Raw genomic sequence first — 14,815 nt, 5'->3', positions numbered from 1 at the left:
ATGGGGCACTGTGTGGTCCTATGTGGCTGAATGGGGCACTGTGTGGTCCTATGTGGCTGTATGGGGCACTGTGTAGCCCTATGGGGCTGTATGGGGCACTGTGTGGTCCTATGTGGCTGTATGGGGCACTGTGTGGTCCTATGGGGCTGTATGGGGCACTGTGTAGCCCTATGGGGCTGTATGGGGCACTGTGTGGTCCTATGTGGCTGTATGGGGCACTGTGTGGTCCTATGTGGCTGTGTGGGGCACTGTGTAGCCCTATGTGTCTGTATGGGGCACTGTGTGGTCCTATGTGTCTGTATGGGGCACTGTGTGATCCTATGTGGCTTTATGGGGCACTGTGTGGTCCTATGTGGCTGTATGGGGCACTGTGTGGTCCTATGTGGCTGTATGGGGCACTGTGTGGTCCTATGTGGCTGTATGGGGCACTTTGTGGTCCTATGTGGCTGAATGGGGCACTGTGTGGTCCTATGTGGCTGTATGGGGCACTGTGTAGCCCTATGGGGCTGTATGGGGCACTGTGTGGTCCTATGTGGCTGTATGGGGCACTGTGTGGTCCTATGTGGCTGTATGGGGCACTGTGTGGTCCTATGTGGCTGAATGGGGCACTGTGTGGTCCTATGTGGCTGTATGGGGCACTGTGTAGCCCTATGGGGCTGTATGGGGCACTGTGTGGTCCTATGTGGCTGTATGGGGCACTGTGTGGTCCTATGGGGCTGTATGGGGCACTGTGTGGTCCTATATGGCTGTATGGGGCACTGTGTGGTCCTATGGGACTGTATGGGGCACTGTGTGGTCCTATGTGGCTGTATGGGGCACTGTGTGGTCCTATGTGGCTGTATGGGGCACTGTGTGATCCTATGTGGCTTTATGGGGCACTGTGTGGTCCTATGTGGCTGTATGGGGCACTGTGTGGTCCTATGTGGCTGTATGGGGCACTGTGTGGTCCTATGTGGCTGTATGGGGCACTTTGTGGTCCTATGGGGCTGAATGGGGCACTGTGTAGCCTTATATGGCTGTATGGGGCACTGTGTGGTCCTATGGGGCTGTATGGGGCACTGTGTAGCCTTATATGGCTGTATGGGGAACTGTGTGGTCCTATGGGGCTGTATGGGGCACTGTGTAGCCCTATATGGCTGTATGGGGCACTGTGTGGTCCCATGTGGCTGTATGGGGCACTGTGTGGCCCTGTGTGGCTGTGTGGGGCACTGTGTAGCCCTATATGGCTGTATGGGGCACTGTGTGGTCCTATGTGGCTGTATGGGGCACTGTGTGGTCCTATGTGGCTGTATGGGGCACTGTGTGGTCCTATGTGGCTGTATGGGGCACTGTGTGGTCCTATGTGGCTGAATGGGGCACTGTGTAGCCCTATGGGGCTGAATGGGGCACTGTGTGGCCCTTTGTGGCTGTATGGGGCACTGTGTGGTCCTATGTGGCTGTATGGGGCACTGTGTGGTCCTATGTGGCTGAATGGGGCACTGTGTAGCCCTATGGGGCTGAATGGGGCACTGTGTGGCCCTTTGTGGCTGTATGGGGCACTGTGTGGTCCTATATGGCTGTATGGGGCACTGTGTGGTCCTATGGGGCTGTATGGGGCACTGTGTAGCCCTATGTGGCTGTATGGGGCACTGTGTAGCCCTATGTGGCTGTATGGGGCACTGTGTGGTCCTATGTGGCTGTATGGGGCACTGTGTAGCCCTATGGGGCTGTATGGGGCTCTGTGTGGTCCTATGTGGCTGTATGGGGCACTGTGTGGTCCTATGTGGCTGAATGGGGCACCGTGTGGTCCTATGTGGCTGTATGGGGCACTGTGTAGCCCTATGTGGCTGTATGGGGCACTGTGTGGTCCTATGTGGCTGTATGGGGCACTGTGTAGCCCTATGTGGCTGTATGGGGCACTGTGTGGTCCTATGTGGCTGTATGGGGCACTGTGTGGTCCTATGTGGCTGTATGGGGCACTGTGTGGTCCTATGTGGCTGTATGGGGCACTGTGTGGCTGTATGGGGCACTGTGTGGTCCTATGGGGCTGTATGGGGCACTGTGTGGTTCTATATGGCTGTATGGGGCACTGTGTGGTTCTATCGGGCTGTCTGGGGCAGTGTGTGGCTGTATGGGGCACTGTGTGGTCCTATGGGGCTGTATGGGGCACTGTGTGGTTCTATATGGCTGTATGGGGCACTGTGTGGTCCTATGGGGCTGTCTGGGGCACTGTGAGGTCCTGTGAGGTCCTATGGGGCTGTATGTGGTTGTATGGGGCACTGTGTGTAGTTGGGAAGGGCACTTTGCTCACTTTGTAGACTCGGCTCCATCGACTGAGGTGGTCAGTGAACTGTTCATACTGCCGATGCTGTCATCTCCTGAAATACCATCACAAACTGGTCAAATGATGTCTCACACCTGGACACATACGTTTACTTACCTTCAGTCAATTATACAGTAATTAATCTTGAAAATGTTTTATGGAGCGAATAACAATTTTAAAAAATGATATCAATATCAAATTTCCAAATATATTGTAATTTACAAAATGATATTTTGTAATAAACATAAATATATTAAGTTTCACTCATCAAATGAAAAATATCTTTGCACATTCATAGTGAGTGATTATGGTTTTACACCGCTTTTTGCAAGATTCCAGCAATATCACGGTGGGGGACACCAGAAATGGGCTTCATAAGTTCTACCCATGTGAGGAATAAAACCCAGGCTTCAGCGTGATGGCAAACGCTTTAAGCATCAGGCTTACAAACTGTCCCAATTCATTCAAATTAACCATGTCAAATATAAAGGTAAGTTACAGCAGTTTTAACATACATATATAATATTTCACCAGGTTTGGCTGGAAGAGCGACATTATACATACAAGAAATGTCAATTTCATCACTTCAGATTACCCATGCAGATGATCAATCTACCAACTATAAACTGAGCACATCTACTGGGCTGCATTGGCAGTACTAGTGAGGGTAGGGCACAAACATAGCTGTCCCATTCCGGAAACAGATCCACAAAAACAATATGCAGAAAACACTTCTTCAACATAACAGTGAACGTCATCCAGGAGACACACATCAAATGACATCAGAGCTATAGACTTCAGCATATAGCTCATTAACTTTATATGACAACTGTGCATTAGACTTCAGCATACAACTCATTAACACTTAATATGACAACTGTGCATTAGACTTCAGCACACAACTCATTAACACTTAATATGACAACTGTGCATTAGACTTCAGCATACAGCTCATTAACACTTTATATGACAACTATGTATTAGACTTCAGCATATAACTCATTAACACTTTATATGACAACTGTGCATTATACACAATGGTCCAGTAGACAAGGTGCGATTGAGATCATAGCGTAGATCCTGTTAACACTTTACATGACACTGGTGCAGTAGACACTTGAGCATATATCGTATGCGTATCATGTATGTTGAGCAATGGAACCTGGGAGACTGGCACACTGTGCCAACACTTGCAACTGATACTGCTGAAGCACAACGGCCTTAGAGTGTTCCACCCCACCCTTCTTTGTATTTTGGGCAGCTGATGCTTGTCACAAGAGCCGTCATGATGGCTGCTGTGCATGAATTGTCCTTGGCGAGGGACCCCCAGTGTTGACATACTATTCTAACACAGGGCTCGACTGAAGGAACTTGCACCTGGTGCACGTTGACATGGGTACCGAAATGCATCAGACAAACACCAGGTAGCACCTTCCCATATTTAACCTTGAAGTACCCCCAGTTTGACGTCAAGACCTAGCAGAATGACAGGTTATACATAACACAAGGAATGTTTATGTAGTATGGTAAATACAGCTTAGAGGTATTGAATGTGTCAGACCTTTCAAAGTAAGGGTTAGACACAAATTTGAAAGATTTTGACATGCACTTGTGCATGTGGACATAATCATAAGGTTGTATTTTGCAATAAAAGGCTACACTGGTGCAAGTTTTATGTAGCTAAATCCAGCCCTGTACCATAACATTTTAGAATCCTGCATTCTGATTAGTCTGCCAGAGGTAGCAAATCTATGTTAGACCATGATCTTTCTGATGACCGCATTAACAAAAAATATTTATTCAGAAGCACTTCTTTCACAAAGCCACCCTTTTGGCAATTTCAAATACTGATCTTACTTGTTTAACATTGCTAAATAATGCATAGCAGTTCCTACATCAGATACAGCAAGTCTTGGAATGTATTTCAGGAGGAAAACGTGACGAACAAGTACTCAGAGAGAGTATTGTAAAATTCAGTGACATCATTCATTAAACACTGGTTTGTCTGGTCCATGTTTGATATCTAACGGCATGTTGTGCTATTACTGTGGGAATGCTGACTTTCACAACCAAAACAACATACTTCAAGTGTTCAAGAACAACAGATTGACAACAATTTTACAGGATCATGAGTGCTTTTACAGGTTGTCTATTATCTAAGTGAGTGAGTGAGTGAGTGGGTTTGGTTTAACGCCGCTTTTAAGAGTATTACAGTTATATTGCGGCGTGTCAGCTTGATGTGGGAGGAAAGCCTAAAGTGATGCAGGTCTTGGACGTTTACCACTTCGGTGGAACCCACGAGCACGGGTATGGTGCTGACAAACCTAGAAACATAATCAGGGGGAAACCGGGATTCAAACCCACAATCATAGGTTTCTTGTGTACCCAAGCGAATTGCAGCGCCTTAGACGACTGGGCCACCTGTGCCCCTTCTATTATCTCAGACTATTGGGCACTGATCGTTAAGCCTTCTACAACTAAGGATATCTTAAAATAAGAGGATCCTTTTTTCTACCCTGATCTTTCGACACGAATACAAACTACATGCTCAGGGACAATACACTGACAACAAACTTTCAATGTTAAATTAAAATCATTTGGTCTGACATAATTTTGAAACATTTTCACATTGGTTGTTAAATGAAATAGTTTGATTTAATGATGTATCTCTCAGTCATGCGTACTTGAAAAAAAATCTAAATAAGTGTATATTAAGTGATTATTCTTCACTGAAGAAGTGACATAGATTTTTAAAATCGTACAACTGGAATATATTGGGTTTCCAAAGGAAAATCATAACAATATAGAACAGTCATTTTCACTATGATTATGTGGTCAACACTTTAGAATATATCGGGTCTCAAAAGGACAATAACGATACGGATTAAACATCACCTTGGATACGAGAGGATTGTTCTGCTTTAATCAGCATCCAAGGAGACAATAGTTCCTTCGGCTGAGCAAACAACTGCACATCTAGCATTCCATTGTACGAACAATTCTAACAAAGTGAAGGATTCCAAGAGGCAAGTGCACCAGACAACAGACAGACTATACAGAGCACCATCGTCATAGCGACAGCCCACCTTCCATTAGATCGTGATCCCCTTCTTCTTCCTCCTCCCCACGTGCTGCTACCATGGAAACCGAAACAGTCAGTTAAATGTGTCGGCACAAAATCAGGCACCCAAATAGATGGATGCACTGTTAACTATTGTTTGACATCACTGAATTAATAAATTGATAAATTAATAATTACTCATCGTATCAATTTGTTTTGATTTTATATTAATTATTTAGACAAAAACTAATTTTAATAATGATATTGTGTGAAATTTTATGGAAATGATAAAATGTATCTCATAATGATTTCTGCAATGTTTTATGGCATGATTACAGGACAAGTACACAGTCATGACTCACAGTGTAAGCATGATTTTTGTTATATCGGAGCATTTAACAAATAACTGAAGTTTGTATCAAGTAATTGCATGAATAACAGCATTCTAGCAAAATAAGACAGATGTACACCACCTCACAACAAATAAAGCAGACTTAACTTAAGATAATCGAAACAATCATAATTGTGCGGTTGAGGCTGGCACTGGAAGAGAGTCTACAAATTAAAACGGTCACAAACACACGAGAGAAGAACACAACAGAAGATCGCCACAACTCTGCAAAAGAAAATGATACATTAGTGCAAAATAGATTCAGAAGTGCATTTAACTTTTGACAACAATTACAAGAACTTGCCTCCCTAAAATTAAAAGCTATACTGAGCCAAATGTGATAACATGAGTGTGTGAGGCAAGTCCTTTAAATTGTACATTGATGCAACTAGTCTGTAAGACACAGGTCTGGGATCTTCACAAAGAAATCTATGCATATCCCCATATCATCTGCAGACTAGACACATCAACACATAACATACTAATAGTTGGACAACATTTTAATATTTTACTAGATGAAACATCCTGAAAAGTAATTTAAAAAAAGATATTGAAATAAAATTAGAAAAACTTCAACTAGCAACATATGAAAATGTAACTGATGAAAACTGAAGATGAACGTATTGGACAGCCCATGTAGAATTGATTGAGTGGGGATGAGGAGTAGACATGCAAGGAAATGAGGACCGGACAGATGGGGATGACTAGCAACAGGTGGAGATGATGGAGGAGAAGGAACGGAAAAGAGTTGTGAGTACCTCGACTAGAGTAGCTTGTCTCCGAAGTAGCAAGTCCTATGTGGGGCTGGCTAGTGGGAGCAGAGGAGAGGTCAGAGACAGGGTGGGAAGAGGTGGGTGCAGGGTCTCTAGGGGGGCTTGGTTCAGGGCTGGGAGTTTGTTTCTTTTTGGACTGTTTCATTGCTTCCCATTCGGCCATTGTAAATACTTTCTTTGGCTCTTGGTATGGACCCTTAGAAAGGAAGGGACTTGACGAAACTACCGGCTCTAAGTCGAACTTGAAGTTTTGCTGTTTATTGTATTGTTCATAAGATTCACACTCTTCTTCGGTTTCTAGGAATGGATTGGTGTTGTAAGAAGTCTGAGTCACGTGTCTCACTTCTGTCGTTTCAGTCCTTGTTTGGCTTTCTGATTTGTGTGTATAGGATTGTTCTATGATTTGGGTTTTTTCCTCAGACTTTTGGTGCTTATATTTGAATTCAGCAGATTCTGCAGATACCTGCATCAAGTCATGGGAATGACTTGAGTCACTTTGTGATCTGATTGTCCCTTGTGATGATTTTGACAAACCGGAGCTACCCATGCTACTCCAAGCAGCAGACTCAACAGACATCTGCATGACATCTGGTGGCTTATCTGATTTATCAAACTCCAAGGAATCTGCTGAAGTTAGCATCAGGTCATCTTGGCCTTGTAAGGAGTCTCTGTCTATTTCAGCTTTCTCATCAACTTCCAGAGAATCTGTTGATCTCTCCATGACAGTCTCTGGTTGACCTAGTTCCAATGAATCTGTTGATGTTTGCATGAAACCAGCTTCCACCAGCAACTGACGTTCAAGCTCTATGGAATCTGCAGATTTACACATAATGTCCACTGGTTCTGTTTCTAATCTGTGACCTAATTCAATAGAGTCAGCAGACCTGTCCATTGCACCATCAGTTTCATGCAGAGAGTCAGTATCATACACATCTCTCTGTGCTCTTCTGTTCTCCAGGCCAAGGGAATCTGATGACAATTGCATCACAGACTCCCCATGAAGTGAGTCAGAGTCCTGTTCATTAGCTGAGGTAAATTCTCCACCTGATGTTGTTGCATCACCTGCAGCCTGGCATACTGGCATAATACCAGTGAAAATCACACTTGATGTCATGTCAGTCAGTTCCGATGTATCACCGTCAAGTGAATCAGCTTTCTCTCCTTCACTCAATGAATCATGATCAATGCTTTCCTTCCCATCAAGAGAGTCTCTGTCAATGTCATGTTTGGCTGAATAAGCTTTAGCAGCTGCAAATAGTGACCCAGATTCCAGGATGGTCACAATTTTCTGGGCTTCTACTTCAAGTTCTTCTGTGGATCTTACTTCATGTTCTAAATGTTCGAATTCTATTAATGATGGATGAGAGGAGGCATCACTCCTCCTGCTCATACTGCCCAAAGAACTTCTCCTGTCCTCAGAATCTGTAAAACATTCCCTCTCATATTTCTCAAACTCCGCTAATGAGGTCAGAGAGCCAGCTCCATTGCTGCTTTTGCTTTCTGGTGTAACTTTTTCTATTGACCCAAGAGAACCAGACACTTTCTCCATTGAACCTAGAGAACCAGACGACACTTTCTCAATGGAACCCAGAGAACCTGACACAGCAATGTCCCTTTCAAGTCTTTCAAACTCAGCAAGTGATGATGCTACAGATGCATCATCTCTGTCATTGTTTTTATTGTTTGAAGGAAAGCGTCTCTCATCAAGGGATCCACCAAGACTTTCTTTGTCACCTAGTTCAATAGAACTTACAGAGCCAGATTGGTTGATTTCTTTTTCAAGACTTTCAAATTCTAGTAGCGAGGATGAGATGGAAACATCATCCTTTTCATTACTCTTCCCAAAGAATTTGTAATTATTCACACCAGGTGATGGTTGTGGACCTTCTGGAGAGCTTTGTACATGGTCTGAGGTTCCACCTTCAGAAAGTGCTTCTTCTCTCTCAATCATTTCAAACCGATCTTCATCGGACATTTCAGTGATAACAGACAATGCTGTCCTGTCTATAAACTCATAACGTTCACTATCCAATGAGGATTCACTTTCCCTGTCTCCATCACGATCATAGGTACGTCTTGGCCATTCTAGAATTTCTTCTGGTTCCTCTTCTTCAACCTCATCATCATCATCCTCCTCACCACCAGTATCTTGAAGAGTAGGCTGCATATCTGAGTGGAAGGAGGAGGTCATTGATGCAAAGTCAGCCAGTCTGTCTTCCTGTTCCTCATCCACCATGTCTTCATCCTCATCTGGTTGTGCAGCAACTACTGTGGCAAAACTATCAACACTAGAAGAGTCACCATGATCCTCAGGACTCTGAAGTTCTGCATAATCATAGGGTCTCATTCCATCACTGATTTCCACTCTCAGTTCAAATTCTTCTGCCAGTTTATCTTGTTCATTAACGGGTGTAGACCCAGTCTCAGCCTCTACTGTTTCACTCTGTTGAACAGCAACTACGAGCTGAAGTTGTTGCTCACCATCTTTCAAAACTTTAGGGGTTGATTCTGAGTCAGTATCCACTAAAAAAGGATCCTTATCTTGGGGATAACTAATTTCTTTCTCCTCTTTTTCCTCAGGAAGTTCTTCCTGCTCTTGAACCTCTTCTTCTTTGAAAGATTCTTCCACCTTAGGAGCATCAGTTTGATCAAAGTCCGACTGATATGATGTCGACTGCTTAGGTTCCTCTTCTTCTTCATCATCTCTTTCCGGAATGCATTTGTCGGTGTATTTCTCAGCAAAGCATAATGGATAATCACCTTCATCTCTTTCTTCATGAAGATGTTGTGTGATTGTGATTTCAGGAATATCCTCAGAAACTTGTTTCCTAAAGAGCGGTAAAGGTGGTATAGGAGGGGGCGGAGTGGCAGGGGGAACCTCGAGTTCTTCTTCACTTTCGTCAGTTCTGTCCACATCTCCATTATCTGCAGCCATGGCAACGGCATCCTCCTCATCTGATATTTCCTCATCTGCTTCTATTACTGCAGCTGAGGCTTCCATCTCTGCATACTCCTGATCTTTTTCATCCTGAACCTTTTGTTTGACATCGTCTAGGATTGATTCAACAAAACTACTTGCTGTTTTCTCCAGAACTTCTTCTTCAGCAGCTTGTAACTCAGAAGCCATCAGCTCATCCTGTTCATCTCCGAAGTAGGATTGTTGCACTGCATCAGGAGTTGGAGATATTGGTCGATCCAGATCATCCTGCTGAATATCCAACTGGTCATTTTTCTCAGTTGTAATGAACAATGGAGCCGGTACTGTTTCACTGTCATCGATCTCTGATTCAGGCTTACCGTCATCTATCGTGATAAGTTCATCCTCTGCCTTTTCAGCATACTCAGATTCACCCTGTGTTTCCGTTTGTACCTCAGTCACAAAATCTTGGATGTCACTTGACTGAATGATTGTCTCTGTAAATACAGTTGTTGTCACACTTTCTTTGTATTCAGATTCTTTTGACATGGAATAATGGTCTTCATATCGTAAAATTTCTTTTTCCTCCTTGTGCTTGTCATTTACTGGTTCATCCTGTTCAACATACTCATCCAGTCCATCTTCGCTGTCACTAGCAGAGAAATATTGTTGTTGCTCCTCTGTACCTAGCATGTCACTGGCATATTCAGAACTGAAAGCACCCTGTGATTCAATCTCTATCTCAAGAGCTCTTTTCCCTGGGTAGATACCACCCTGAGGCAAGTCAAAATCTTCCTTTGCTTCTGCTGGTTCAGATGGTTTCTCTTTTGCTTCTGTGGGAACTGTGTCCACTGGACCAGGGGCCTTGGTGTCAGAAATTTCTTGTTCAGTTAAGGCTTCATCTGTTTGAAAAGTGATTTCTGTTGGAGGCTGTGTCATTTCAGAGTCTTGGTCAACCTCCAGTGCTCCAAGTGATTCTTTGAAGGATGTAGAAACAGACAATGCTCCCATCTCCTCAGATGGCATTTCAAATCCATAGAGCGTTTGTTCAGATGAAGTCAGCTGATCTTGTCCTTGTGGTGGCTGAAGCTCTTCCATGACCCCCTGTGTGAGAGTTACATCTTTCTCTTGTTCTTTGGATTCAATAGGCTGGGCATCACCTGCTGAAAACTCCCACGTCTGTTGTGGTAATTCATCCGTTGACTGAACAAATGATTCTCCTTTCGGCTCATCATCCACAGGGAGCTGAGCGTCTTGGAGCTGACCAATGACATCATGTCCGAGAGTAAGTGGTTCCTGATGATGAATGGGTGGTTGTTCTGGATATTCCTGGTCATACTCAGCATGATATTCCACCTCAGTTGGTCCATTAAGCATGCTTACCGTCTCATTTGCAGGCAGAGGTTCAACAATGTCTTCTTCTTCCACAACAACACCCTGACTACTCACCATTTCGGTATCGATCTCAGCATAGCTACTAGTTGATGTGGCTGATTCAAGGGATGTGATCATTGTTCCCTCAACCGTAACCTCTGCAGCCAAGCCAACATCAGCTAATTCACTTGGTGACATGATTTCAAAAGGTGAACTTGGCTCATCTTCTTCAGTATGTTTGGGGGTTTCTGACAATTCATCTTCCTCAACTCTGTGTCCTGCCTCAGCTGCAAGTTCTTCTTCAACTTGTTCATCATGTATCTGTTCTAATTTTGAGCTTGCACTTTCAAGGTCACAAGCAGTGTCCGTGATGGAGGAGTCCATTGGCGTCGGCGCAGGTGGTGAGGGATACAAGTCTGATCCAGATTCCTTTGTGTCAGACAAAATATCAGAACATGCTCTAACTTCAGATGTAACCAGTGAACCATCTGTTTCAAACACATCATCTTCTGGACTTGATAGAATAGCCTTTGGTGCAGCTTCTGGTTGAGTTTGTTTTTCAACCGAGTCTGGTGAGATGTCATAGGCTGCTACCACATGTGAGACATGTCCAGTGTCCAGGTCATAGGAAGCTGCCAGCAAAGTAGGCTCCATGGAAACCTCTGAAGAAGAAGTTGATGTTTTGACGTCCTCACCACCATGTAGCTCTTGTGTTCTGGCAAATAAGGTATCGGTTTGGAATGTAACTCTCTTCTCTGTTTTCCCTGATGGTTCATCATTCATTTCCTCTAAACCCTCCGACGTTGGGGCTTCCTCAATAGGTGAGAGTTTCTCCTCCGTGGAATCTCTTTCAGTTTCTGATGATTCATAGATTTCATTGTCTGCAAGAGCCTTACCAAGGCTATGTACAGCCATTGGGAACTTGTTTGGTATGTGAGGAGGATGTTGCATTCCACATCCTCCTAGTTCTTCTTGCAGCTCAGCTTGACTCTCATAAGTTGTAGATAGTTCTTCACTGTCAACAGAGGGGGAGAGTGATCTGTCCTTCTCATCCCCCATTTCCTGAAGTAGTTCCTGTTGGGCAAGTCGAGACTCCTTGCTCACAACACTGATAGGCTGGAATGAATGTGCAGGGAATAGTTCCTCATCAGGTTTGCTGTCTCTACTGTCTGTGCTGTCTTCCCTACTTAACTTGGACGACTGAGTATGGGAAGACTCCATGTAATATTGAGCATCAACAAAAGATCTTTCAATTGAGGAATCCAAGGATGACTTGGCAGTTGCATATGATGCCATCAGATCTTCATTGGGTGAAAAGATATCCTGAGATGTTACTTCAGTGTACATGTTTGCAGCTTGTGCTGCAAATTCATCTTCGAACTCAGCTTCTTCACCCTGTTTTGCAATCTCTTCCTTGACATGCTGTCTACTTTCTAGGATGCTTGATATTACTTCAGCTTTGTGAGTCTCCTGTATCATATCATGGGGCTCATAGATGGGAGTGGTTTCAGACTGAGTCTCAACCCTATGTACTTCTTCAACAAATACCTCAGCTGCTACTTCAGTGTATTCAACACTTTCATCATCAGATAACTGGAATGTTACCCTTTGCATTGATCTTGTTTCTGTGACTTCCTCAGCTTCTGTCCTATCAATTGTTTCTGATCTGTGTTGTGCATGTTTGGATGAAACCGATTCCTCAGTCTTCTCATCCCTTCTGTAGAACGCCCCCATATCAATAGAGTGTTGGGCTTTAAACAACTTTTTGTCTTGTTCCAACAAGGACTCAGAGAACTGTCTCTTGAACTGATGAGCTACCTCCCATGGAATTTTAACATATTTACCACTAGCTTCATCAAACACTTCATTGTCACGGTCTGAACTGCTTTGGGAGGAAGCATCTTCTGGAATTTCCTCTTCTTTTTCAAGTTCTGGTTCATCATCTGGGAGGGTTTCTCTAGGCTCGGGAACAGTGTCACTACCTGCCTTCTCTGTGACTTCTGATGTTATGTCCACTTCGTGATCAGTCAGTATGTCTGGTTGAATTTCAGTGTCAACTCTGGTTTCAGATGTCTCTGTTAACAATACAGGTACTTGGTCTGGCTCCTCCTGATTGGAAACCAAATCTGGTTTTGTTTCATGGTAAGATTCTGATAATTGTTCATGGTAGGACTCAGTCAAATTAGTACTACACTCAAAGTGAGAGTATGTAGTTGTGGTGGTTGTCGTTGTTTCATACTTGTCATCTCTCACTGTAGTTTCAGTAGTTGTCTCTGCAAAGAGCCCTTCCTTTCCAGACAGATCTAGTTCATCCTGTGTTAGTTTTCTCTGATCCAGCTCCCGTTTGAAGTCATCAGGAAATTCAAACTGCCATGGTTTCTCCTCAAGGTCTTCAGGAGAAATTTCTTTTGTGTCTTGTTTCTGCAGTTTTGACTTGCCAGCAGCTGCAATAGCTCCTTTGTCAGCATCCTCAGCAGAGAACGCCATGTTGTCAAATGCCATGTATGATAGCCGGGTTTCCCTTTCCTCCATAGTTTCTTCCTCAGGTTCTCCTGTAGAGTCTACTGAGTCAGTTCGTATTGATTCTGTCATTTTAACCTCCACAATGACATTTTCACCTTCAATCTGCTGTGATGGCTCCTCTTTATCCAATGTGGCATCTTTGTCCAAGGCAGAGGTCTCTTCTACAGTTTCTGATGTATCAATCAAAACGTCTTGTTCTTGAGACAGCTGTACAACAGGAACTACAGAAACCACAGGCCTGTCTGTGACATCTCTTTCAGTGGTGATGTGTGTCTCGGTTCTATCTATTGCTGCTTCACCAAATTCATCACTAGGTTCATCATCACTTCCTTTCAATTTCTCCTCATCACCAGTCTCTACTTCTTCTCTTTCTTCATAAACCGTGGTTGTCGTTTGTTCAGATACTAGTGGCTCAAACGATTGTTCAGCTGGTACACTTTCCACATGTTCAACAGTTTCTTCTGCTGTTCTGTATGCTGACTGACTTACAACTTCATCCATGGAATCTGTTGCCATTGCTCCAGAGATTGTGGTTTCACAGACAGTAGATTTCATTTCCTGGTAGGATTCAGCAGGATAGTCGAACTGTTGTTCTTCTCTCACAAGACTTTCCCCCCTATCATCCGGTGAAAACTGTAGGGTCTGTTCCACACTTTCTCTTTCTGATCTGTGGAAGACAGTTTGTGTTCTTGTTTCAGATGTGGATTCAGTGACTTCAGTAAAGACACAGGTCTCTATGATTTCTTCATCAGGATCACATTCAGTTGGTGACTCAAGTAACATTGGTTGTGGCTGAGGAGGTTTTTCTTCAGGTCCTTTTGGTTCTTCCTCCACATCCTCCTCTTCTCCCTCCAGAACTGTAGATAACTGGTCAGACGGTGAAGGACCGACCAAGAGAGGCTTACCAGGAACAGACAATACTGGTTGTTGCCCCTGATCTAGCTGGGAGGAAATTATTATGTCAGGGGATTTATCAGAGAAAGAGAAAGATGGTGTCTGGGGATCAAGCTCTAGGTTAAGGGCCTGCTTGGCCGGAGATTGTTGCTTAGATAGGGGAGAAAACTGTTCTTCCACATCCGTCTCTTCAGTTTTCTCTTCACTGGTTTCACGTTTTTCGGCATCTACAGAAATAGAAGGGTTAGTGCAAAACCATACAATTAAATGGTTAAAGCTGCGGATAAATTTCATGGTAAACTCCAATTTTCTATAGCCTATCCATTAGTAGTTCAAAATGAAAACATAGAATGTGTTAGTAGCTGTTAAGTATTTTTCCAAACAACAATTTTGACGTTAGTGACAATTCAATTTCTCAAAAGAATTATAATTATTTGGATTCACTAAACTTAGGTATCTCTGGACTGATTTTGCTGAAACATATTTGTCCATTAAAATAAACATACTGTTATGCAACTCAAAAGTATCTCAGGCACAGAAAAACTACATGCAATGAAATAAACCTGGAAAAGATTGATAT

The 14,815-nt window shown here is 43.6% G+C and overlaps 1 protein-coding gene across 50 annotated transcripts in view; it reads right to left on the bottom strand.

Annotated features, from left to right (window-relative positions):
- LOC139468586 (ankyrin-2-like) overlaps window positions 1–14,815 on the bottom strand; it is a 211,406-nt gene that overhangs the window by 2,517 nt on the left and 194,074 nt on the right. For 44 of the 50 annotated variants that reach the window (XM_071250662.1, XM_071250670.1, XM_071250664.1 and 41 more), the window contains 3 exons: window positions 6,513–14,462; window positions 5,389–5,436; window positions 2,291–2,357 (listed from right to left, as the gene is read on the bottom strand). In XM_071250662.1, coding sequence (XP_071106763.1) covers window positions 2,291–2,357; window positions 5,389–5,436; window positions 6,513–14,462 — 8,065 coding nt within the window. The remainder of the gene's footprint in view (window positions 1–2,290; window positions 2,358–5,388; window positions 5,437–6,512; window positions 14,463–14,815) is intronic. The other 6 variants (XM_071250703.1, XM_071250705.1, XM_071250704.1 and 3 more) reach the window with 4 other exon arrangements.

This window comes from Haliotis cracherodii, unplaced genomic scaffold (genome assembly GCF_022045235.1).
Source record: "Haliotis cracherodii isolate W230 unplaced genomic scaffold, xgHalCrac1.p SCAF_2, whole genome shotgun sequence".
Taxonomy (NCBI): Eukaryota; Metazoa; Mollusca; class Gastropoda; order Lepetellida; family Haliotidae; genus Haliotis; species Haliotis cracherodii.
Note: the sequence above shows the minus strand (reverse complement) of the source record. Positions and strands in the feature narration are given on the sequence as shown.